The sequence below is a fragment of the Malaclemys terrapin genome, chromosome 8 (genome assembly GCF_027887155.1).
Source record: "Malaclemys terrapin pileata isolate rMalTer1 chromosome 8, rMalTer1.hap1, whole genome shotgun sequence".
Classification (NCBI taxonomy): Eukaryota; Metazoa; Chordata; order Testudines; family Emydidae; genus Malaclemys; species Malaclemys terrapin.
This window is the reverse complement of record NC_071512.1, coordinates 32,432,430-32,456,060: the sequence shown is the minus strand read 5'-3', so window position 1 is coordinate 32,456,060 and position 23,631 is coordinate 32,432,430. Positions and strand designations below refer to the sequence as shown.

Here is a 23,631-nt window from a genome sequence, read left to right as displayed (position 1 = left end):
CTATATCAGATAACACTGTGCATTAACAAAACAGCAACTGTCATGCCTTACATACCACCATGCAAATGCACAGAAACACTGGCATTTTAATGTCAATCACAATGGTATTTATGAAGAACACAGTATTAAAAAAAAAATATTTACCACAAGTGTTAACATTTTCCTTACACAGAAAAAAGTGAGATCAATGGGCAGGGCCAGCTTTAGGACGATTCCCCCAAATTGGGCCCCGCACCTAAGAGGGGCCCGTGCCCTAAAGAGCACCTAACTTAGGCGCCTTTTTAATTTTTTTACTCACCGGCGGCGGTCCGGGTCTTCAGCGGCACGTCAGTGGCGGGTCCTTCACTTGCTCTGGGTCTTCGGCGGCATTTCGGCGGCGGGTCCTTCAGTGCCGCGGAAGACCCAGAGCAAGTGAAGGACTCGCCGCCAAAGTGCCACCGAAGACCCAGACCGCAGCCGGGTATTCGAATCGGGCCTCGCACTTACTAAAGCCGGCCCTGTCAATGGGTCTAGCCTGTGCAGAGAGTTAATGGCTTTCTAATCTACTGATTTGGGTTAAGACAGGGGTGGGGAACATTTTTTCTACCAGGGGCCATTGACCCACAGATTGCGGGCCACAAACAGCCCTGCCGGGCTGGTGGGGGAGGGGAGTGCGCGGCACTCATGGTTCCAGACGCATGGGGCTGCAGCGGAGGCTCAGGGCTTCCCTTAGGGTTGCCAACTTTCTAATTGCACAAAACTGAACACCCCTTCCCCAAGGCCCTGCCACCCACTCACTCCAGCCCCCTCCCTCCCTCCCTTTCACTGGGCTGGGGCAAGGGTTTGGAGTGCGGGTGGGGGTGAGGGCTCCAGCTGGGGCTGCAGGCTCTGGGGTGGGGTCAGAAATGAGGGATTCAGCGTGCAGGACAGGGCTCCAGGTTAGGGCAGGGGATTACGGTGAGGGCTCTGGGGTGGGGCTGAGGGGTTTGGAGTACAGGAGGGGGCTCCAGGCTGGGCCCACGGGATTTGGAGTGCGGGAGTGGGCTCAGGGTTGTGGCAGAGGGGTGGGGTGTGGGTTCCGGGAGTGAGTTTGGGTGCGGGAGGGGGCTCATGGCTGGGGCAGGGGGTTGGGTTGCAGGTGGGGATGCAGGATCTGGGAGAGCGTTAGGGTGCTGGAGCGGGTTCCAACCTGGGGCAGGAGGTTTGGGGAGCGGGCTCTGGCCAGGTGGTGCTTACTTCAGGTGGCCCCCGGTCTGCGGCGCAGCAGGGCTAAGGCAGGCTTCCTGTCTCCAGAAGTGGCTGGCATGTCCGCCTCCTAGGCGCAGGGATGGTCAGGTGGCTCTGCGCGGTACATGCTGCCCGCGCCTGCAGGCATCGCCTCTGTAGTTCCCATTGGCCGTGGTTCCTGGTCAATGGGAGCTGGCACTGGAGAAGCACCCAGAGCTTCCCTGACCACCCCTGCGCCTAGGCCGCAGGGACATGTCGGCTGCTTCCAGGAGCTGCGCAGAGCCGACTGGACTTTTAATGGTTTGGCAACAATAGCTTCCCCCTTGGCGGGGCGAGCTGGCGCTTACGGCTCCAATCCCATGAGGGGTGATAAGGCTTGGGGCTTCCAGCCCACAAAGCGCGGAGAATTGTCATAGGCCAGATGAAATAAAGCAGTAGGCTGGATCCAGCCCGTGGGCCATAGATTCCCCACCCCTGGGTTAAGATACTGACTTGGCTCACAAGGGAAAGTGACTGGTAATCTCAGTGTAGTCATGCGTCCATAGTACAAAACATGCAGACTATTTGGCACAGATGGCAGAATCTGCTCAGATTAGGCCTAGGAATAAAGCAACAGAAATGTTGGCAGTCAAGACTGACCCATAATGTTTTATTTGCTGTGTCAGTATACTATGGACTCTAGTTCAGATTTACACTAAACACACTATTGTTGGTAAGTAGACAGTTTATTTTAATGGTTAGGGACATAAAAAGGTGTACAGAAAATAGATTTTTGTCATTTGAAAATAGTATTTACTTCTTATTCTCCACTTTAAGAAATAATACTCCTTTTGTGATACCAAAATTATCTCCAGTGCAATCAATGAACAGTTCATAAACAAAGATAATATTTTCATACAAATGTAATAAACCATGGAGGAGGAGAAATGAGAAAAATACAGAACATGTCATGTAAAACTAGGATTGTTTTTTAAACTTTTTCAGAAGTGTTCAAGATGGCATTAAAATGCTAAGCATATACATAGGATTTCATTACTGCTTAGTTTACATTGCTTATGCAAAGACATACATGACAAAATTAAATGCATGTAGTACTTATCCTTTTACCTGTTAATTGGTTTTCTGAGAGTTGGTCATAGGGCACAGGCCACAAAATTTTCCTCTCATTGGTAGCAACAGAAGGAAAGTCAGCCAATCAAACTGAAGCATCTATATTTGATACAATGGCCCCTCCTCTGATTCCTAGTTTTACTCCATTTGGTCTCAAATTCCAATATATCTTTTTTGAGATGGGGCGACCACATCTGCACACAGTATTCAAGATGTGGGCGTACCGTGGATTTATATAGAAGCAATACGATATTTTATGTTTTATTATCTATCTCTTTCTTAATGATGCCCAACATTCTGACTTGCATCTGAAGAAGTGAGGTTCTTACCCACGAAAGCTTATGCTCCCAATACTTCTGTTAGTCTCAAAGGTGCCACAGGACCCTCTGTTGCTTTTTACAGATTCAGACTAACACGGCTACCCCTCTGATACTTGACAACATTCTGTTTGTTTTTTTTGACTGCCATTGCACATTGAGTGGATGTGTTCAGAGAAATATCCACAATGATTCCAAGATCTCTTTCTTGACTGGTAACAGCCAGTTTAGACCCCATCATTTTATATGTATAGTTGGGATTATGTTTTCCAATGTGCATTACTTTGCATTTATCAACATTGAATTTCATCTGTTATTTTGTTACCCAGTCACCCAGTTTTGTGAGATCTTTTTGTAGTTCTTTGCAGTCTGCCTGGGACTTAACTATCTTGAGCAATATTGTATCATCTGCAAATTTTGCCACCTCACTGTTTACCCCTTTTTCCAGATCATTTATGAATATATTGAATAGGACTGGGCCCTGTTCAGACCCCTGGTGGACACCACTATTTACCACTCTTCATTCTGAAAACTGACCATTTATTCCTACCCTTTGTTTCCTATCTTTTAACCAGTTACCAATCCATGCGAGAACCTTCCCTCTTATCTCATGACAGCTTACTTTGTTTAAGAGCCTTTGGTGAGGGATCCTGTCAAAGGCTTTTTGAAAATCTAAGTACATTATATCCACTGGATCCCCCTTGTCCACATGCTTGTTGACCCCCTCAAAGAATTCTAGTAGATTGGTTAGGCACGAAAACCATGTTGACTCTTCCCCAACAAATTATGTTCATCTATGTCTGACAATTTTGCTCTTTACTATAGTTTCAACCAGTTTGCCCAGTACTGAAGTCAGGCTTACCAGCCTGTAATTGCCGGGATCATCTCTGGAGCCCTTTTTAAAAATTGGTGTCACATTAGCTATCCTCCAGTCATTTAATACAGAAGCTGATTTAAATGATAGGTCACAGACTACAGTTAGTAGTTCTGCAATTTCACATTTGAGTTCCTTCAGAATTCTTGGGTGAATACCATTGGTCCTGGTGATTTATTACTGTTATATTTAGTATTGTATCAACTGGTCACGGTTAATCTTATGGTTCTAGTAGGGTGTTTTCCTAGCAATGACAACGCCCTATTGAAAACCATTTGTAAGTCTATATAGACCAGATTTAGAGGAAGCCAATTTGGGAGGGATAGAAAGGAAAGGTGCTCTTATCCTTTTCCATTCCCAGGAACACAAGGAGACCTTTAGAATCTGTGTTTTCATGGGGGCCTTCACATTTTGGAGCAGATATTCCTATTCTTCCCGAGAAACTTTTTTGGTTTGCTTCAGGGGTTAAACCTCAGTTTCAGAGGAAACCCTCTCTGCCTCAGAAGGGAATCCATCGAGTCTTGATATAGGCAGAAAGACAGTGTATAACTTGTAAAAGTCGAAACTTTGGAAGTTTTTCTGGGGCTTGCTGGACATGAGAAAAAGAAAAGTCTGCCCCCAGGAAACCACAGAGGGTGCCTGAGAACAGACATGAAGATATCTGATAATTTTTAGAGGTATTCTTAGAGGGAGAATAAAAAAATCTATTTGAACATTGTGATGCCAGGTAGAATTAATTTATTCAGGCAAGTATCACAAGAGAGAGGGCTGGTGGTTATAATCTTCCATAGCTGCTTCACAAACCTTGGTCATTCATGGTCTCATCCCTGTCTGAATCTATATTTTCTTAAGGGAGGGATTTTGCCCCATTCAGTGAGCTTCCAACTCTTTTCTTTTGAAAATTCTGGAGCGTGACTACAAGCAAGATGTAGCGCTCACTTCCCAGCATCTGTACTGTAATGAGGTGAATATCAAACTGGGGAGATAAGGATGAGCTGCCACCAAAGAGAGTGAAGTTACTTCCGTTTGGCTGCTTGTCTTTCCTGGCTGTTACTAGTGTAAAAGTGAGAGGACTGCCCAGTGTACAAGTGAGAGGAAAGCCCGGTGGCCTAGCAGGCTAAGCCACAGAGAAAAAGGATAGATGTGTGTGGAGCATGTGTACGCACACACACTGAAGATCATAATGACCAATAGCAATATTTTCAAAAGAGAGTATCAGTGGTCAAGGCTCCTCAATCCCATTTTCAAAAGCGTTTTAGGCACCTAGGAGCTTAAGTACCATTGACAGGCAGCAGTTAGGAGCCCAAAGTCTCTTTATAGTGGCACCTAGGCTCTTTTGAAAATTTTACCCCATGTCTCAATTTTTAAAACTATTTCTGAAAACACCTAGAATTATTCTCATTAAAATTCAACCGGGAATTTAATATTTAAACTTTGATTATGGATAAACATTAAAGACAAAACAAAATAATGTATAGAATAGAACTCACATTTTTGCCATAAATGTTTCTAGAACATGGTTGTCATCTGTTATTCCTAAGACTTCTGACATTCGAGCATACACCTGAAAATAAACATTTCAACAGTAACACATTATAGACATTTACAAGTATCAAAAATGTTATATCAAAAATATATTATGCCCTCCACATTCTGTTTATGCAGCCAAAGGGCACAAGCATGAATGTAGGTTATTCTCTAAATCCATCTGGCCCTGGCTAAATCACATGTATAGATGACTCTCATCCTCCAGATTCAGGAATTTGGGGCTAACAGATTTTCACTCACCCCTGCTTAACCATCTCCTCCCAAACAGATGTGGTAAATACTCACTATAAGCATGCACTTACTCTGTGGTTCAGTGAGCAAACCACCTCCTCTCATGGAGGTAATGGCGCTTTATAAGCAGCCTCAATGGGGTGCAGCAAAGCAATATCTTCCACCACTCTCTAGCCTTAGCAGCATCGGTGTAAATGTTGCTCCCGCACCTTAGCTTACATTTGTTAAGTTGTTGCATTTTCACTGATGTAATCAGGTAGAACTACGCATTCCCCAGTTATCCAATTGTGGGCTTTCCCTTTCCTTCCAAGTAACGTAAAGACATTAAGTTGTGTGGTTTTCAATCACCCTTCATTCCAGGTCCAGGACATTGATTAACTCTCAAGTTTTCCTTATATTCTGCCAGTTAGAGGGATCTGTTATTATGACTTATCAATCGGCAGGTCAAGTCAGATACAGTAGCATTATGTCTCACAGTTAGCATTACTGCATGTTCTTGACAAACTTTGGTGACATTTTTAGTGACCACGAAAGTAATTACTTAATAGAACTCTACTAGAATCTGAAACAGTGAGAATAGGCGCTTGGCAAAATTCTTCATATTGTTCTGCCAGTGCACCTCATTTTGAGCTACAGCACCCCTGCTTTTCATTAAAGACTTGGGCCAAACACCACTCTACCAACTAGTGCATTTTAGTTCAGTCCTGAAGTATTCCTATTTTAACCCTAAATCCCACCAAAGAAAGGAGTACCAACTGTATGAAATTCTGCCATATTATGTGCTCAGGGCAAGTATGTATTAAGATCTAGGATGAGAGCACCAAAGTCACAACATGTGTAACTTAAGCCACCCAATGATGAAAGACTGGTGCCATCTAGCTGCCAATTTTATTCTGAAACGTTACTTATCACACTTATAAATTGCAATGAATTACAGATATTGAATACTTCTGGGAGGATATCAGACTTGTTTATACCTATTTCCACTGCTGCTAGTGATGCCACCCCATCAAGTCACTCTTAGGAAATGCCAGTATTTAACTCTATGATGGAGTAAGTAGATATGTTTTCATATCCTACAGATTTCAAATCGGAATGCAATAAAGTCATGACAAAATCCAATTTGTGCAATAACTGGAGATGCCAGCAAGGATATATTTATTTCCAGTATAAGTAAAAATGTCAACTTTTAATAGGACTATCATATAATGACAAAATCTTTGGTGAACTAGACAATTGGAATACTAAAATTCTTTATTATAGACAGTACAATCCCTCCAAATACCTTGAAAAAAGTAATGTCAAATATTTAAATATATTTAATATTCAAAACACACAGTCTGGTACTTTAATTGTAAATACTATGCCACTGAAACAAGTTATACTATCCAATTTTGTGTGTGCAAAAGTTTAACCTCTGTATTTGTTTTCTACTTTTTCCACATCAAATCTTTTCACCAGAAAGGTTTGCGTTCCTTACTAACATATATTGATATTCAGATGTTTTCCTTCCTGTGATAGGAAATGCGAGCACAAGTGCTCACCTGCTATATTAGCATTGTGTTCTGTTGTCAAACGAGGCTCTCACCACATCAGAGTTTACCAAATAAAATACTGGAACAGCAGTCAATGTTGACAAAGAGCAGTGCTTTAATCCACAATTATCCGTGTAACTCTTACTACTCCTTTTATCATCCATTAGCTTTGATTCCCATTATCCCATCAAGAACTGTGTCAACGCTTTTGTCCCTGAGGATTTTCTTCAACTACTAGGATCTGACAGCCAAGCTTGAGTGCTAAACAGGATCATTACCTCTTAAATCTACTTATCTGATCCACTGAATAGTAAATTGAAAAGCTCATTAACAGCAACAATTTGATTTGTTTTCACATGTGACAGGGTCATTTTAAGTCAGTGTATGAATACTGTGCTTGTTTTAAAGACTACTACACATTTTGTAAGATGACATAAATCTTTAGCAAATTTGCAAGTAGATAATGAAGTGGTTAAAACCCATCTTCAATAAACACTAGGTCATACAGATATAAAAAATCGTTAGACAACCTTAATCATAGGTGTCACTGCCAGCACCACTTATTTCATACTCTCTCTCTCTCTCTCTCTCTCTCTCACACACACACACACACACACACACACACGAATATCTGAACAAAACCAGGGTTCGCTGGTTCCAACATTGCATGCTGGTTTTGTGTTCCAACATTTCCCAGACTCAAGCAATTCCTTCTCCACCTACGGTTCGGAGAACGTAATAGTGCAGTTATGTCACATTTTAGGTTAGCTTTCCTTCTGTACCCCAGTAATCTTTTCCTTCTCAGCCAAATATTAAAATTTGCCATTTCGAGAGGAAAGTGGCAATATCCTTATACAGTATCGGAGATATTAGTCAACTACACAGTCTTACTTGTATTTAAGGTTTGTTCTGAAACTACAAAACTTTAAACATATATAGTGACATCATTACCCAAAACAAAATACGCTTTTGCGTTGAGAAACTCCATAGTTTTGGCCTCCATAGCAACAGAATGCAAACATTGGTAAGTACCATTTTCTCGGACTCCTGAAGGTAGTCATTAGTCAGCTTTTATGTTTGGACATTCAATGAGTTACAAAATTTTAACAGAAGACTATGGAATGTATTCAAGGAGCAGAGGGTAATATTGCCAGTTGGGCCTCCGGGTGATGTGACATGGTCCCTTGAAGTGCCCTCATTTTAAACTTCCAATTTAAAATTGAATCAGGTTCTTGCGATTTCTCTCACTGGGTTAAATATAGGTGCCATATATGTACTCAGTTGGGTTGAGCCACAGAAGAATTGCATGGGGACATACTTTCATGAAATACCTGCATCCTAAATCACCCTAGGCAGCAGTATCGCACCAATACTGATGCATTCAGGTCCTTTTATAACACTTACATTAGTGGGAGGATTAATCATAATTTGGAAGGAAACTGCCAAAGGAATAATTAATTTTCTGCCATCTTCAGAATTTTGAATACTCTTTTCCCAGCCCTGCCCAATATCGCAAATTCACATGCAGACCCAGCATCAGGTTATAGAGCTGTGTGGTCATGTTGTAATATCACCACAATGTAACTGAACTTCACAATAAGAAAATGAAACAACACCAAGTTTTGAGGTTCCCAATTTAATTCTGGACTTAGCCGTTCTGCAAGCTGAGCTCATGGGATGAAAATATAGGCAGGCTGTAACTTCATCCTACATTGACAGAGACTCCTTCATTGCCACGCAGACTGAAGACTGTATAAAGGAAGCACTGGCTAGGATCTTTGTTTCTATGATTTCACACAGTAAGCAAGTGACAGATAACACAGTAATCAAGCAACAGAGAAATGGGCATGATAGTGAAGGGAAGGCATGTGGCCAGCACACTATAAATAGGGTAGTAAATGAATAATATTGTCAGAGGGAAAGGAGCACGTGTGGGATGAGGATGTTGTGAACTAAATGTCAAAATATACTTTCTTCATCTGTACCATTAACACTAACTCAATAGTACTTAGAGGTTTACAGTAGACAACAGCTGAGCTTGTAAACAAGTGAGGGCATATTCTGTGATCCAAAAGACACTCTAATTCATCAGCTACTCAAATTACATATTGCTACTCTTTCCCCCCCAACTAATTTGAAGTTTATTTGCTACACTATAAAACAGGAAGGGAGAAAAAGAGGGAGAAATATATAAATACATGGGCAGAGACAAAATTTCATGAAGCAACTCGCTTGAACTTAATTATAGTTTAAGAAAATATAGAGATATAATATAGAAAGTATTGTAAAAATTAAAGTTTTATTACTCTATGCTCATGTAATCTTTTGGCCCTAGATATGTTTAGCTTTGTTTTTTGGAACTATCATTATAACTCTGAAGAAGCTAATTATGTCAATCCTTAAATGTGAAACAGATTACAGAACTGGGAAACTCAGAATATGAGTTCCTAAAGGTTGTATGGCTATATAATGACAGTCACAGAAATTCAATAACGGCACTGTATGGAATGTACTCAAATGCACCACATGAAACAAATTAAAACAGAGAAATGAATCTCACACACTGTGCAAATAAGAAAATACAAGAAAATGTTGATTCTATATGTTTCATAAAAGATGTTATAATGAATTAAGATTCTGGATAATGAATCTTTAGAAAACTACAGTAAAGTTATTACCCTTAGGCACACAATAAATGCTTAAGATGTTATAATTTCCTGATACTCTCCAGGCCTTGCTACAGAGAACAAGTACTAATGTAGAACACAACATTAAAGTATTTTGTCATCAGATGCTGAGGGCAAAACTAGGCCTTTACTATTTTTAAGCCAGCTGGGCAGGAGCCAAGTGGTAACAGCTGCAAGCTTAGCCTTGAGCCATGATGTTAATGCAGAAGAGGTGGGAGGGGAGGAGTGGGATGGGGTGGGGAACTACTCTGGAACACTCCTCACTATTTTTCCAAAAAGGAGCAGTATGAGCCTTCCTCAAGTGTATGCTGGTCACTTACCTAACCCTTAGTTTGGAATCTTGCATTTATTATGAAGGGGCTAGTGGAGCCAGCCCAGTCCCTACATATCCTACCAGTGCATCCCAGGTCAGGAGCTAAGTGCTTAAGTTAGACACCTAATTAAATGGCTTGATGTTTAGAGGCTTCTGAAAATCTGAAAAATACATGTGCCTAAATATAGATTTAGGTGTCTTTAGGCACCCAGAATGAGATTTCCAAAGTTGCCTAAGGGAATTGTATGCCCAATTCCCAGTAAAATCAACAGGAACTGAGCTTCCAAATTCCCTCTCAATGACTTTGAAAATATGAGCTCCCAGGTTTAAATAGTTGGTCTAAAAAGCTAAGAGAAAAAGAACACGACACATAGAGACAAACATACAGGACAGAACTGCTAACTTCCCTACTAAATAGGTCAAGGAATTGACTACCAGGCTAAACGCCATCCAGGACAGTAAGGAGAAGGGACTGAGGTAATAATTCATGCTTTCCGAACTCATTTACCTGTATCTGAGCACAAAGAGGAGAATACTGTGGAGGCCCTGAACTATGTCACCAAGAATGCCTGTATTCCTGAACAGTTACAACATGGACAGGGACTTGTCTTAAAAAGTGAGATCTCAAGATCTCCAGCTCAGAGACCAGGCCAACAGAATATGCTGAGTATTGAAGCTGCACGTTTAGCTCCCTAACTTAGGAATACGATACAGATATGGTGGGGGTGGGGGTGGGAGGAGGGTTGGAAAGTAAAATAGGTATTTATGACCAACTTTCAACCAGAATCTGTGAGAACAGGGGACGAGGTGACCCTCTGGGGGGCATCAAAACACCATTCTCCCATTTGTTGCCACCTGCTCCCCAACCCAACTAGCAGAGGAGGAAGGGTACTGATGACATGAATAGCATGATACATTTATATACTGGATGAATATCGAGTTTAATAAAAATGGCATAGAGGGATCCTTTGCCTGGCATAGGCATTCTATAAAATGACATTTTAAAATAGTAGTTAGTGACTATAATAATCAGAATACTGTGATTGCAACTCAGCTGTAGCATCAGAGGAAGAAGCCTGAGCATACTGTACATATATGTATGAACATCCCTTTCACTCAGTGCCAGCATCAAGGGTGCTCTCTCCCCACAACACTGGGGGAATGTTTTATCAGAAATGATAGAAATGATGTGGTCATCTGCACAGCTTCTGATGATATCAGCACTTAATACTACCATCATGGGTTGTTCTTGTCCCACTCCCATTAGCTTACTTGGAGGAACAGGATTCACAGGAAACCATGGTGCCAGGATTGCAAATTCCCCACCTGTCCATATGAAGTGTGCACTTCCCACTTGAGAGAATCTTTTTCTTTTTAATGGAAATTGCTTTTTATTTAATCAAATTTCTCTGAAGTGGGGAGTGAAATCCACTCATTTTCCTCATCCTGCCTTTGATATTTCCAATCTCTTCCCAAGGTCTCTGTTGTCCCCCTGCCTTCCATCTTGAAGGTATCTGCCCACCTTGAAGGCACACTGAGGAGAATAAGGAGTTTCTTTGGAGAGTGATTTGTATTTCTCATGCTTAGTGCAAAACTATTGGGACTGCTGCTGGACCAGGCCTATGGTTATGGGTGCAGCCCAAATATAGGCACAATATTCTTTGGACAAAGTTTTCATTTTTATTTATTACTGAGAGGAAAAAAATCCAATTTTGCCCAACCTCACAGTTTAAGAGCTTGAAAAGTAAGAAGCACTGCTGAGCAGGAGTTCACTCTGAAACAGAAAATTAGGCTTAATTATACAAATTGACATTTCTGAATCTACTACTTGGTGCTAAAAAAATTATGATGCATTGTGACAGTGGAGAGTAAGAAACCAGTGTAAAAAGACTACAAAGCAAATTCCATTCTGTCTTTATATTGGAGTAATAATCATAAAAAGAAGTTGGATGTTCAATATTGGAGCAAAATATTGAATTCTTAAGCATTAAAAGAGTTACACTTGATCTAAATGAAGATGCCAGCAGTCACTAGTTTAACGGTAATTTGGATGGTCAATATACAAGATGTATCCATGGCCCTTCATGTTATTGAAGATAATTTAAGTTTTTGTTCTCTCTTCTTTTTCTACTAGAAATTTTAATTGATCTATTAGGCCTTCGTTTAGCCAAGCACTTAAGCACATGCTTAACTCTAAGCACCTGGTTAAATCCATCCCTATTAAGTAAACCACTTAAATATATTTAAATTGTAAATAATACTTTGTATATTTACTTAGTCACTATCCATCGTGGAGTTTTTTTAATTGCATTCTCTCACTGGCTTCCATCCTCCATCTGTTTAAGTATGTGCATTTTGGTGCACATTTGATCAAATATTAGTGATTCTCATCAAAAGTTCTATTAATTTCATACCCATACCCTTCTAACCTTCTTGCCTAAATTTGTAGGCTTTCAATGTCCCACTCTGTGGCAGCAGTTTCCAGGTGGTGATCAGCACCAGATCAGAGATTCAAGTTTCATATGCAGTCAGGTATTTAATGGGAAACCTAAATACTGCTTTGATATCCTTTAATGATTGAGTTTAACCAATATTATATGGACATGAGAGCAAATTTCACTTCAGTCAGAAACTGCAAAGGGAAAGAGCTACATTTATTCAAAACTAGTGATATCAAGGGGTTATATTACTACTTGCAGTTATAGCTATAAAAAGATGGTAAACTAAATTCTACTGTAAGTGCTTAACTTTATCTAGATCAATGGCACACTCAGAACTCTGATATGCATTACGATTTTGTCAGATATATGTAAATAATAAACTAATCATTTAAATGATAATGGTCTATTTATAGGAAGTGTTCAACATGTGCAATTCCCACTGACCTCAATAGTATCTGCAGGTGCTGAGCACCTTTCAGCATCAAGCTCTAAGTATTTGAACCTTATCAGTATCACTTGTTTTAAAAAGATTTTGTATTTAAGTTGTATATCTGACTGCTTTTTGCACATTTATCCCAAGGCATTAGGGGAGGTGTTACAGTCCCCATAGCTAATACTAGCAATTTGAACAACACTCTTTGGCAAGCCAGAAATAAGATAATTGTTCAACATAGGCTGGCTCTTCTGAAATACTGGAAGCATTGCCTGTAATTATAGACATCTGTCATTGCTAGCCACTCAGTAGTAACCCTGACATCAATATACAACTATAACACTAAACTGCCTGCAGGCATAGCAATGGAGGCCAGATACGAGAGGCGGGCAATCATCTGCTTCATCCAAACTATCTGTCAAAGGTTTCCAACCACAAATAGCTCTTACATTTTGTATCCTTAGGATAATGTGTTGATTTATTTTAGATCCTCTAATATTTACAATCTAGGCCATCTACTAAAATAAAGAAACAAACCTTATGGCTAATGGAGGCAGTTACTGTTCAAAATCATCATGAAAGGCCATAGCTCACTACTCAAATGTTAAACATTGATGGCTGTTTTGAACATGCATCTTTGTGTAAACTTTTTCTTTTAACTACATGTAATTATTTTCAACTGCTATTCACAATGGTAAATACTGTCTCATTAGCCAATATGTTGTCAAGCTGATCTGAAGAAACATTTATATTTTAAACCTTTATGTTCTTTTCTAAGCTGTACAAGTAAGTCTCAATGTTCTAGGCTTCAACACATGAGTACAGGGAACAGTTAGCTTTCTATGCAGTGTTATCCTACATGTACTTCTGTGTAAAAGTAATTAACATCCATGATTTACAAGCGGTGCGTAAGCATAAGATACTTCATTCATTCTTGACAGGTGGCTGAAGTAGTTTCTTAATCAGGAAATAAAGTTTATTGAAATTTACAGGTAGCTGTAGTGTCACATTTTTAAAAAATGGAAACTGAAAATTATGTTGAATCCCTTACACTTCACTTTTTTCCTTTTGTCCTCATTTTAAAATAATTCTCAGAAAAGAGCAAAAAATGACTGAAGGTTTAAACTAATTAAGAATTAACATCCTTACAATTATCATAATTTGTTATTAACAAAAACTGAGATTTCCTAGTAAGATCACAACAGCCTGTGCTGAAGAGAAACTATTAATTACTAGACAGACAGTTAGCTTACAAGTGAGCTGCATTTTAAAAACCTCCTTTAAAATACAATTGCTAAATGCCTTACAGTGCTGTAATGTGAGACAGGTTCAAATCTTATTACTTCACTGAAATTAAAACCTAAGTTTTAATACTGTTCAAGTCGAACAATGATTCCACACTTTATTGCTTTTGAAATCCCTTGATGATCATAGGAAAAAATGCCCCCGAGAAAAAAAGACTCTGTTTTCGATAAACAGAAAATACAGTTTGCACTCTTAGCCTCTTTGTCATCACAAAAAAAGGATTTAATGCCAATTCTTTAAAAAAAGACTTTTTTCACAAAATGTGCACCTTGTGTGCCATTTGTAAAATCAGTTCACTTTCTTTTATTTATTACTGCAGCGCGGCAAGGCAATAAAGCAGCTACTGATAGCTAATAAATTACATGCCTTTTAAAACAATTCTCCAGCTACAAAAACTTGTAACTACAAAGGTTTACATTTACATGGTACACCATGTGAAATGTCTGTATTTATGTCCTATTAGCCACGTTAGTAAAATCTGACCCTTTACCTAACAGTTGAGGGTAAAACAGGGGTTATGAATAAGATTAAACAGCATACAAAGAATAACTTTCTTGTTTAGGCTTTTCCTAAAAAGTATACAATTGAATATAAAATTTAGCAGATGGTTTGGTTAAATCATTTATGTGAAAAATAGTTTAAATAATATGTATTTTCAAAGATGTCCTTCAAACCACCTTGGTGAACATTGGTTTTTCAATTATATTCCTCAAAACTAGCAGTTATTTATTGTTAAAACTACCATTCCCAGTCGGTTTTCAATAATGATCACATGTATTTATATCACATGCAGCCAAAAAACCCAGTATTCCTATTTTTAATGAATTATATTTATAGATCCCTAAGCAACCATTTTTGGGTGAAAAACGGATTTTGAAATACATTAAATGTAATCTTATTTCATTATCTGTATACCTTCCATATGTATATATTAAATTAATTAAGCTGCTCTTAAATAATGTTCTGCCTTATTACAACTAGTATAAGCAATTACATCTAAACTATGTACAAACTGATGTGCATTTTGTTTTTGTCCTATATTATTTTTTAGTCGATGTACTCAGCTATTTTCATACACTTGTTCTTTACTATCTGATTGTCTTCTAAATCATTAAGCTAAGCAATACATTCTTTTAAACTGTCTATCATGATGATGACAACATATTTATAAAGTATTGCCCTGTTATTAATTTCCTCCATTTCCTGCTATTTTTATAACATTAGTGGCTTCGGTATTGCTTTGTCCATGTAACTTTCTTCCTACATAATGCCTCTAAAATATCAATTCATTTTTAATTATGTATAAAGAATAATCTTACTCACCCTCTCCCCAAAATAAAACCACACATATACTTATAGCAGGGGTTCTCAAACTGGGGGTTGGGATCCCTCAGGGGTCGCAAGGTCATTACATGCGGGGGGGGGGGTCGCGAGCTGTCAACCTCCACCCCAAACCCCATTTGCCTCCAGCATTTATAATGGTTTTAAATATATTAAACAGTGTATTTAACTTATTAGGGGGGTCGCACTCAGAGGCTTGAGATGTGAAAGGGGTCTCCAGTAAAAAAGTTTGCTCAATTTCTTTTAACTATCTACAGTATATTAGTAAATGTGCTGCATAATCTTAAATTCCTTCCAAGATTTATTTCCAACATCACTATTAATGTATTTAATGGAGATGTTATGGGGCAGATTCTAGAGTCTGATTACGCTGTGCTTGGTGGAAAATGGGGTGGAGCACTTGGCTCTAAGACACTTTTACACTCCCTTTACCGGGACCACCACTCCCTGGAGTAATTGAGGCCTTCCTGGAGTAGTGTGTATTATTTCTTTACATGTCGCATATATGCTCAGCACTCTACAAGACACAAATATAAAGGTAAAATATTCTCCAAATGAGCTCAAATTTAGGGAACAGAAAAAAGAAGCCATAACCATTAGGAAACCAAGAGAAAGGACTAAACAAAGCAAAAATGTGGGGTGTCTGACATAACTTAGTATACACATTTGTGGAGGGTCACAAAATAGGTGTGACATTAACAAGGGATACAAATGAAGAGAGAGCAGGGGCCTGGCATATTTAGACTAGGGAGATGTTCCATGCAAAGGAGGATGCTGGGAAGAAGGCACAAAGACAAAGAGAGAAGGAAATCACAGATGTATTGAGGTTGGTGAAATTGGAGAAATGAACAAAGACACCATTAAAAATTACATTCATTGGGATGGAATAGTGTAGGGCTTTGAAGGCAAAGATAAAGGATGAAATTCAGGCCCTGCTGAAGTCAATGGGAGTTTTGTCATTGACTTTAATGGAATGAGGATTTCACGCAAAAAGTTTAAACCGAGGAAGCCAGTGGGGGATTAGGCAAGGGGAGTGATGTGGTCTGATCTATGGATGAATAAGGGCTTGTCTACGCTACCCACCGAATCGGCGGGCAGCGATCGATCCAGCGGGGGTCGATTTATCAGGGCTTGTATAAACCCAATAAATTGACTGCTGAACGCTGTCCCGTTGACTCCGGTACTCCACCAGAACAAGGAGCGCAGGCAGAGTCAATGGGAGAGTGTCGGCAGTCGACTTACTGCAGTGAAGACACTGCGGTAAGCAGATCTAAGTATGCTGGCTTCAGCTACGCTATTCATATAGCTGAAGTTGCCTATCTTAGATCTACCCTGTGCGGTAGTGTAGACAAGCCCTAAGATACTTGACAGCTGCATTTTGGAAGGGTTGGAGGGGAATGATACGAATATCAGGCATTGATTAAAACCAGATATTGACCAACCCAGACATTTTAGCCTTGAAACATAACACTATCTGTAAGTATTATGGGGTATGCAACTCTTAAGGTGAGTATAGCATGGGTAAATACAAAAAATCCATCCCAGTGGCTCAATCAGCAAGGATCCTGAATATAAATGTATCAATATTTAAATAGGTTACAAAAGTAATAATAATCGCACAACTGACCATGGCAGAACTGTGAATGGAACCCAGGAATCCCAACAAATAATTATTTGGGTAATGTACAGAAAGTCTTGCAGTTCAGCCTCTACTGTAGGGTCCTCTGAAATATGTGGCAATAGCTGCAAGTGGTATGTGGAGTGAAGTATGCCCTAAATTCTTTTGCCTGCATTCAGAGAACTGTGGACTACCACCAATGTTGATAATGAGGGAAACTATACAACAAACAGAAGAGGGCCGACTTTGATCAAATCACAATAGAGTGAATAGTTGCAGACTGGCTATTCAGAAATAGGATCATGGAGGTACTGTACCATCTACATTAGTTTTCTCCTGTTTAAGGAAAAGATTTTAAAAATAATTTAAACACAAATTTTGCTAATACAGTTATGTGCTGGTTGATGTGCGGGGAGCACAATCTTGTTAAGGTGATTTTTATAAACTAAGAATGGGAGTGAAAAGATACAACTACACAGCTGGAAAATAGGGAAAGCAAGAAACACAACACTTTCTCTTTCTATCCTATTATTTTCATAAGGGAGGAGTTGTCCAGCTGTGTTACAATCCCTTCTTTCAATCTTTTCTTGCAGCTGCTTCATAATGCCTGCCTAACTCCCTGCCCAGACAGGAGCCAATCTAACTTCCACTTTAGTGTTTTTATTTTACATTCTTAAACATTCTGATTACCAGGCATTTCTGACACAAAATACATAAGCAAACCAATTCCCAGGTAAGACTGCCACTTTGTTCTCTATCTAAAACATTTATTTCAATGTACTGGAGCAAGTATGGTGTGGCTCATTTCTGCTCTCATTTACATCAGTGTAAAGCTGGAGTAACTCCACTGACTGAAATGGAGATTTATACAGGTGTTATTGAAAGCAGAAATTGGTGCTGTATGTGTGATTTCTCAGAGTTCTGAGGGCTCAGCAGACAAATCATCAGTATGTGCTATGATGTCTAAGCACAAAAGACTAAGTTGATACAGCTGGGTTCAGAATTTCCTTTTTTATCTGTCTCAAGTCTTTAAAGCTTTATTATTATTTCTCATGCGTAGCAACATATTGAGATTCTAGCTGCTAAATCATCAGATTTCTCTCTTTGACCATTTAGGACCCTCCTCCTTCTCCCACTGAAGTAAGTAGAAACCCTCTTCCTTTTAACTTCAATGGAAGGAGGACAGGCATCTGACTCAGTATCATCTGAATACTTTGTGTGATATGTAGAAACAAAGAGACACCTTCACTGACACACCGTGCACTGACATTTTTTTAGATGTTAAATTAGTAGAAAACTCCTTTACCATAACAGACATTTAGGTAAGAATAAACATCTGCTATAGACAATCTGCACACTCATTACAGTGACAATGCTAACTGTTAAATTTCTAAATATATTGAGAAAGTGTTTGTACATAAGCATGCAGATATTCAGTATACCACAAGCCCCATAAAGTGACTCATTTTAGAAATAAATGATTTAGCACTAGGAGTCAATCCAAGGAAAATGAACCATCCAGAACTTTCAGGAACAGTTTAACATGCCAAGAGATATAGTGGCTCGTGTCTCAAAATAAGTCAAGTAGGTAGCATCAAGTCATTTCCTATGCAGAGGTAAGCCAAATACCACATGTGCATGTTCCTAAGTGCCTGAATCTGTAGATGTGCAGCCACTACATCTACATTTTGATTGCCCTTTTCTACATGATGCAATCAGTTTGTAATATGATTGATAGTAATGCCTTTTAATAATGTATGGAGCATATTTTTAGTATGTTCTGCTGACTTCTCAAACCAACAAGATAGATTTGATTATGTGTATATGATATATAATGGAATACTGTCAAATACGAGACTAATCTATATGTCAGAGAATCTGAAAGACTAAGAACTAAACAATCTCTTAACTTGTCCAGTATGTACTGATGACTTGTACATTTATTATACACTTCATTTATCTTAAAACGAGATTTTAAAAATTAATTTTGATTATTCAGCTATGACTTAGCACAGACATTTAGATGTTTATATAGGTAGCAGTGAACTAATAATATTCTAAAAATTAGCAAACATTCAACAAACCAGCATTGAATCTCTTCCTGAATAAAGTGCATGGAAAACATATAGGTGAATGATAATAAAACAGAGTGTGCCATTACTTTTGAGAATTCACTCAAAGATGGCCCACAATATTTCAGTTACTTAAAACATCATTTTCTGTGCATCCTGTCTTTAGATATGATGATATTTATAGGGTATCTAAAATAGACCTAGAAATTAAATATTCATTCCAACTTTTTTTCCAGTACAGATTATTTTGTTTAAAATATTGTATTATGTAACATTTGCTAAATACCTTCTGATAAATAAGTCTTTTACATTCAATAACATGTAAAATTCACACAAATCATTTAATACTTAAACAGACATAAAAAAATGGCTCAGATATAAATTGTGTTCCCAAAAGGCTGCTTTCTCCATAGATCTACAAGCCTGGAGTAACAACTCATCACTAGTGAGAATACTCTGGAGAAATAATAATACAAACACTTCCTTATGGCCTTCCATAGTTCTTTTAGTTCTTTTGAACCAGCTTGGAACACTCCATAGTCTATGGCATTCAGTGAAGAAGATACTGATGCCACCTGTCATATAGCTGTAATAAATGGCTTTTCTCCATGCTCTGGAGGACCGGCAAGGGATAGAAGAATGAAGCAATTATCTATCCTTCAAATGACATTTTAGAGATGCATACTAAATTCCAAGAGGAAGAAAGCTATGTTAAAATAGTATATAATCATTACGTAATAACAGTGTTATACCAGTACAACCTATAAACCTACTCTATTTTATTCATACATATACTAGTCCACAATATGCAGGAAAAGTTTGCCAGTAGCTCAATAAAAATAACCTAACCTTGGGAGGATTTGAGTACTTTTACGAAGAGCTGATGAACACAGAGAATAATCCAAACTTTGTATATTCTGCAATATTTCCAGGCTGTGGAAAATGGTTATGTATAATATAACTTGTGCAATGTTCACTACTGACCATGCTATTGCTCTGATAATTGTATAGTCAACTAATCGTTGGCTTCTCATTGGTTAGATGGATATGCTTTCTGCCCTCCTCTACCCCACTTATGTAAAGAAATTATCACACTTGCACTAATATCCCTTAAGATTTCCGAAATAAATGGAATAGACTGAAAGATTCTGGGGAAAAGAACTTGCCTGTCCTTTTACTTTAGAAAAACAGAGCAGGAATTTTCATAGGAGAAAACACATCTTCCAGTTCAAACATTTTCCTCCTTTTACAGAAGCTGCTCTTGCAGCATGCTCCAAGGGCATCCATGCAGATTAATTCAAGCTACTTCAATGTTAAGCATGTCACAACTGGTGCAAAACAAAACAAAGCAAAACAGAAACAAAACCAAAAACATAATTACTGCGAAATAATGACTTATAAACCCTGATGGTTCTTGCAGACACTCAAGATATTCTCAAGAGTAACTTACTTCACCTCAAAATTTGTTCTAGTTCTTGACTCTGTGAGGTACTGAGGAAATGGAGTAGCTTTTTTCTCTGAAAAAGAATCAAAAGGTAGGCACGGAGGTGTTCATCTAAATCATCTCAGAACATTTAACTGATTTCCACAAGAAGGTTCTCTATTTCCAACTCCTCTTTCGATGTTTATTGCAAATTGCGTAGAGACACTGACGGTCCCCAAATGAATGGGCATGACATCTAGTGCACTGAAGACTGTCACAGAAAATTTTCCCAGGATAAAGTAGTTTCTATTATGGGACATAGCTTCATTTCAAAGATTCTTCCAAATTTGAGATAAGACAGTCTGGACTCTAAACATTTTTAGTTTGGGAATCTTTTTTTTTAACCCCAGCTAATGTGGAATGCCTGGTTCCAAATTAATTTAGATCGCTTGCTCTGTGGAAGCAAGCACATTGATTAGATTAGATTCTGGTCCATGATACATTTCCAGACAAACAACTGTTAGAATAGAGTTATGGCTAAGTGAATATTTCAGTAACATATGGGTAAACATGTTCCAGGGATATTGAAATTATCTCCAAACCAAGCATTATAAACCCAGGATGCTCAGTTAAGGTTTTACTGATACTTTAGCAAAGCACTGATCGCAGCTCCAAGGGCTTACTCAGCTCCCTTGACAGTGCTACTTCAATGAGCAGTGTCGCTGAGACAGGAGTGGCATGGGGAGACTTTCAAAAACCAATGCCCATGCTAGTAAGCAGCCACTGAATCTTTAAAAACGGTGCCAGGTGGGCCAGTTAATCTGCCAATGAAAACTCTTGATGCATGTTCAGTCTCTCTCATACCAGTACTACAACCAACAGAACTGTTACCTGCAAATTGGCCAACGAGGAAGAGTAGTAATTGGTTGAACTACTTCTGATGTCATAACAGCCCTACCGGAGAGTTTCCCGAGCCTGTCGGTAGTCTATATTATAGCAATTACAAACAATTGCCAATAATTTAGATTAATTATAATCTACTTTCTTCAAATATAGTTTGTGCACAAAATTTAAAATTGATTTTACTTTCATGAAGTGTCTTGTGTTACTTGTTCTTTATGCAACAAAGAAAACAGGAAATAACCACATCGGCAGTTTGTCCCTCAGAATTGTGTTTACTAACTGTACACAGTGTACAAGGCCTAGCTTCTAGAGCTGGTCAATACATTCCCTGGGAATGTATTGATTCTAGCGCTGTCAAGTGATTAAAAAAACTAATAGTGATTAATGCACAATTAAAAAAAATAATTGTGATTAATCGCACAATTAATCGCACTGTTAAATAATAATAGAATACCATTTATTTAAATATTTTTGGATGTTTTCTGCATTTTCAAATATATTGATTTCAATTACAACACAGAATTCAAAATGTACAGTGCTCACATAATATTTATTTTTTATTATAAGTATTTGCACTGTAAAAAGCCAAAAGGAATAGTATTTTTCAATTCACCTAATACAAGCACTACAGTGCAATCTCTTTATCGTGAAAGTTGAACTTACAAATGTAGAATTATGTACAAAAAAAGTTGCATTCAAAAATAAAACAATGTAAAATTTTAGAGCCTGCAAGTCCACTCAGTCCTACTTTGGCCAATCGCTCAGACAAACAAGTTGCAGGAGATAATGCTATCCACTTCTTGATTGCAATGTCACCTGAAAGTGAGAACAGGCGTTCTCGTGGCACTGTTGTAGCCGGCACCACAAGATATTTACGTTCCAGATGTGCTAAAGATTCATATGTCCCTTCATGCTTCAACCACCATTCCAGAAGACATGCGTCCATGCTGATGATGGGTTCTGCTCGATAATGATCCAAAGCAGAGTGGACCGACATATGTTCATTTTCATCATCTGAGTGAGATGCCACCAGCAGAAGGCTGATTTTCTTTTTTGGTGGTTCGGGTTCTGTAGTTTCCGCATCGGAGTGTTGCTCTTTTAAGTCTTCTGAAAGCATGCTCCACCCCTCATCCCTCTCAGATTTTGGATGGCACTTCAGATTCTTAAACTTTGGGCCGAGTGCTGTAGCTATTTTTATAAATCTCACATTGGTACCTTCTTTGCGTTTCATCAAATCTGTTGTGAAAGCGTTCTTAAAATGAACATGTGATGGGTCATCGTCCAAGACTGCTATAACATGAAATATATGGCAGAATGCAGGTAAAACAGAACAGGAGACATACAATTCACCCCCAAGGAGTTCAGTCACAAATGTAATTAACGCATTATTTTTTTAACGAGCATCATCAGCACAAAAGCATGTTCTCTGGAATGGTGGCCAAAGAATGAAGGGGCATACGAATGTTTAGCATAACTAACACTTAAATACACAAAAGTGCCATGTGAACGCCTGTTCTCACTTTCAGGTGACATTGTAAACAAGAAGCAGGCAGCATCATCTCCTACAAATTTTAACCAAACTTGTTTCTCTGAGCGATTGGCTGAAGTAGGATTGAGTGGACTTGTAGGCTCTAAAGTTTTACATTGTTTTATTTTTGAATGCAGTTATTTTTTTGTACATAATTCTACATTTGTAAGTTCAACTTTCATGATAAAGAGATTGCACTACAGTACTCATATTAGATTAATTGAAAAATACTATTTCTTTTGTTTTTTATAGTGCAAATATTTGTAATAAAAAATAAATATTAAGTGAGCACTGTTCACTTTGTATTCTGTGCTGTAATTGAAATCAATATATTTGAAAATATAGAAAACATCCAAAATATTTAATAAATTTCAATTGGTATTCTACTGTTTAACAGTGCAATTGTTTTCATCGCGATTAATTGTTTTGAGAAATTCTCTTTCATGAGAAGAAAATTCTCTTTTCTGGCCAGTTCTACTAGCTATGTATAAACACTGCCACTCTGGCAGATTTTTAAATACAAACCACAGAAAGCACCACTAGAGGGCTCACAAACTGTTTAAAGGAATACCACCCAAATCCTGCACACTACAGAAAGTCTGCATTAGTCCCTTACTCCACTCATCCACTAGTTTTATAACTAACATATTTCTCTAGCGATGGATAAGAAAATCCACAAATGTGAAGAAGCGGAAAACGTAAAACTAAACTACGACTGTGTATAGAAATATAACAATTAGTTTTAT

The 23,631-nt window shown here is 38.5% G+C and overlaps 1 protein-coding gene across 2 annotated transcripts in view; it reads right to left on the bottom strand.

The window, feature by feature from the left end:
• RANBP17 (RAN binding protein 17) overlaps positions 1–23,631 on the bottom strand; it is a 270,043-nt gene that overhangs the window by 111,684 nt on the left and 134,728 nt on the right. For both annotated transcript variants that reach the window (XR_008445943.1, XM_054037886.1), the window contains exon 15: positions 4,998–5,071. Coding sequence is in view for 1 of the 2 variants with exons in the window: in XM_054037886.1 (XP_053893861.1) it covers positions 4,998–5,071 (74 nt within the window). In the remaining variant the exon portion in view is untranslated. The remainder of the gene's footprint in view (positions 1–4,997; positions 5,072–23,631) is intronic.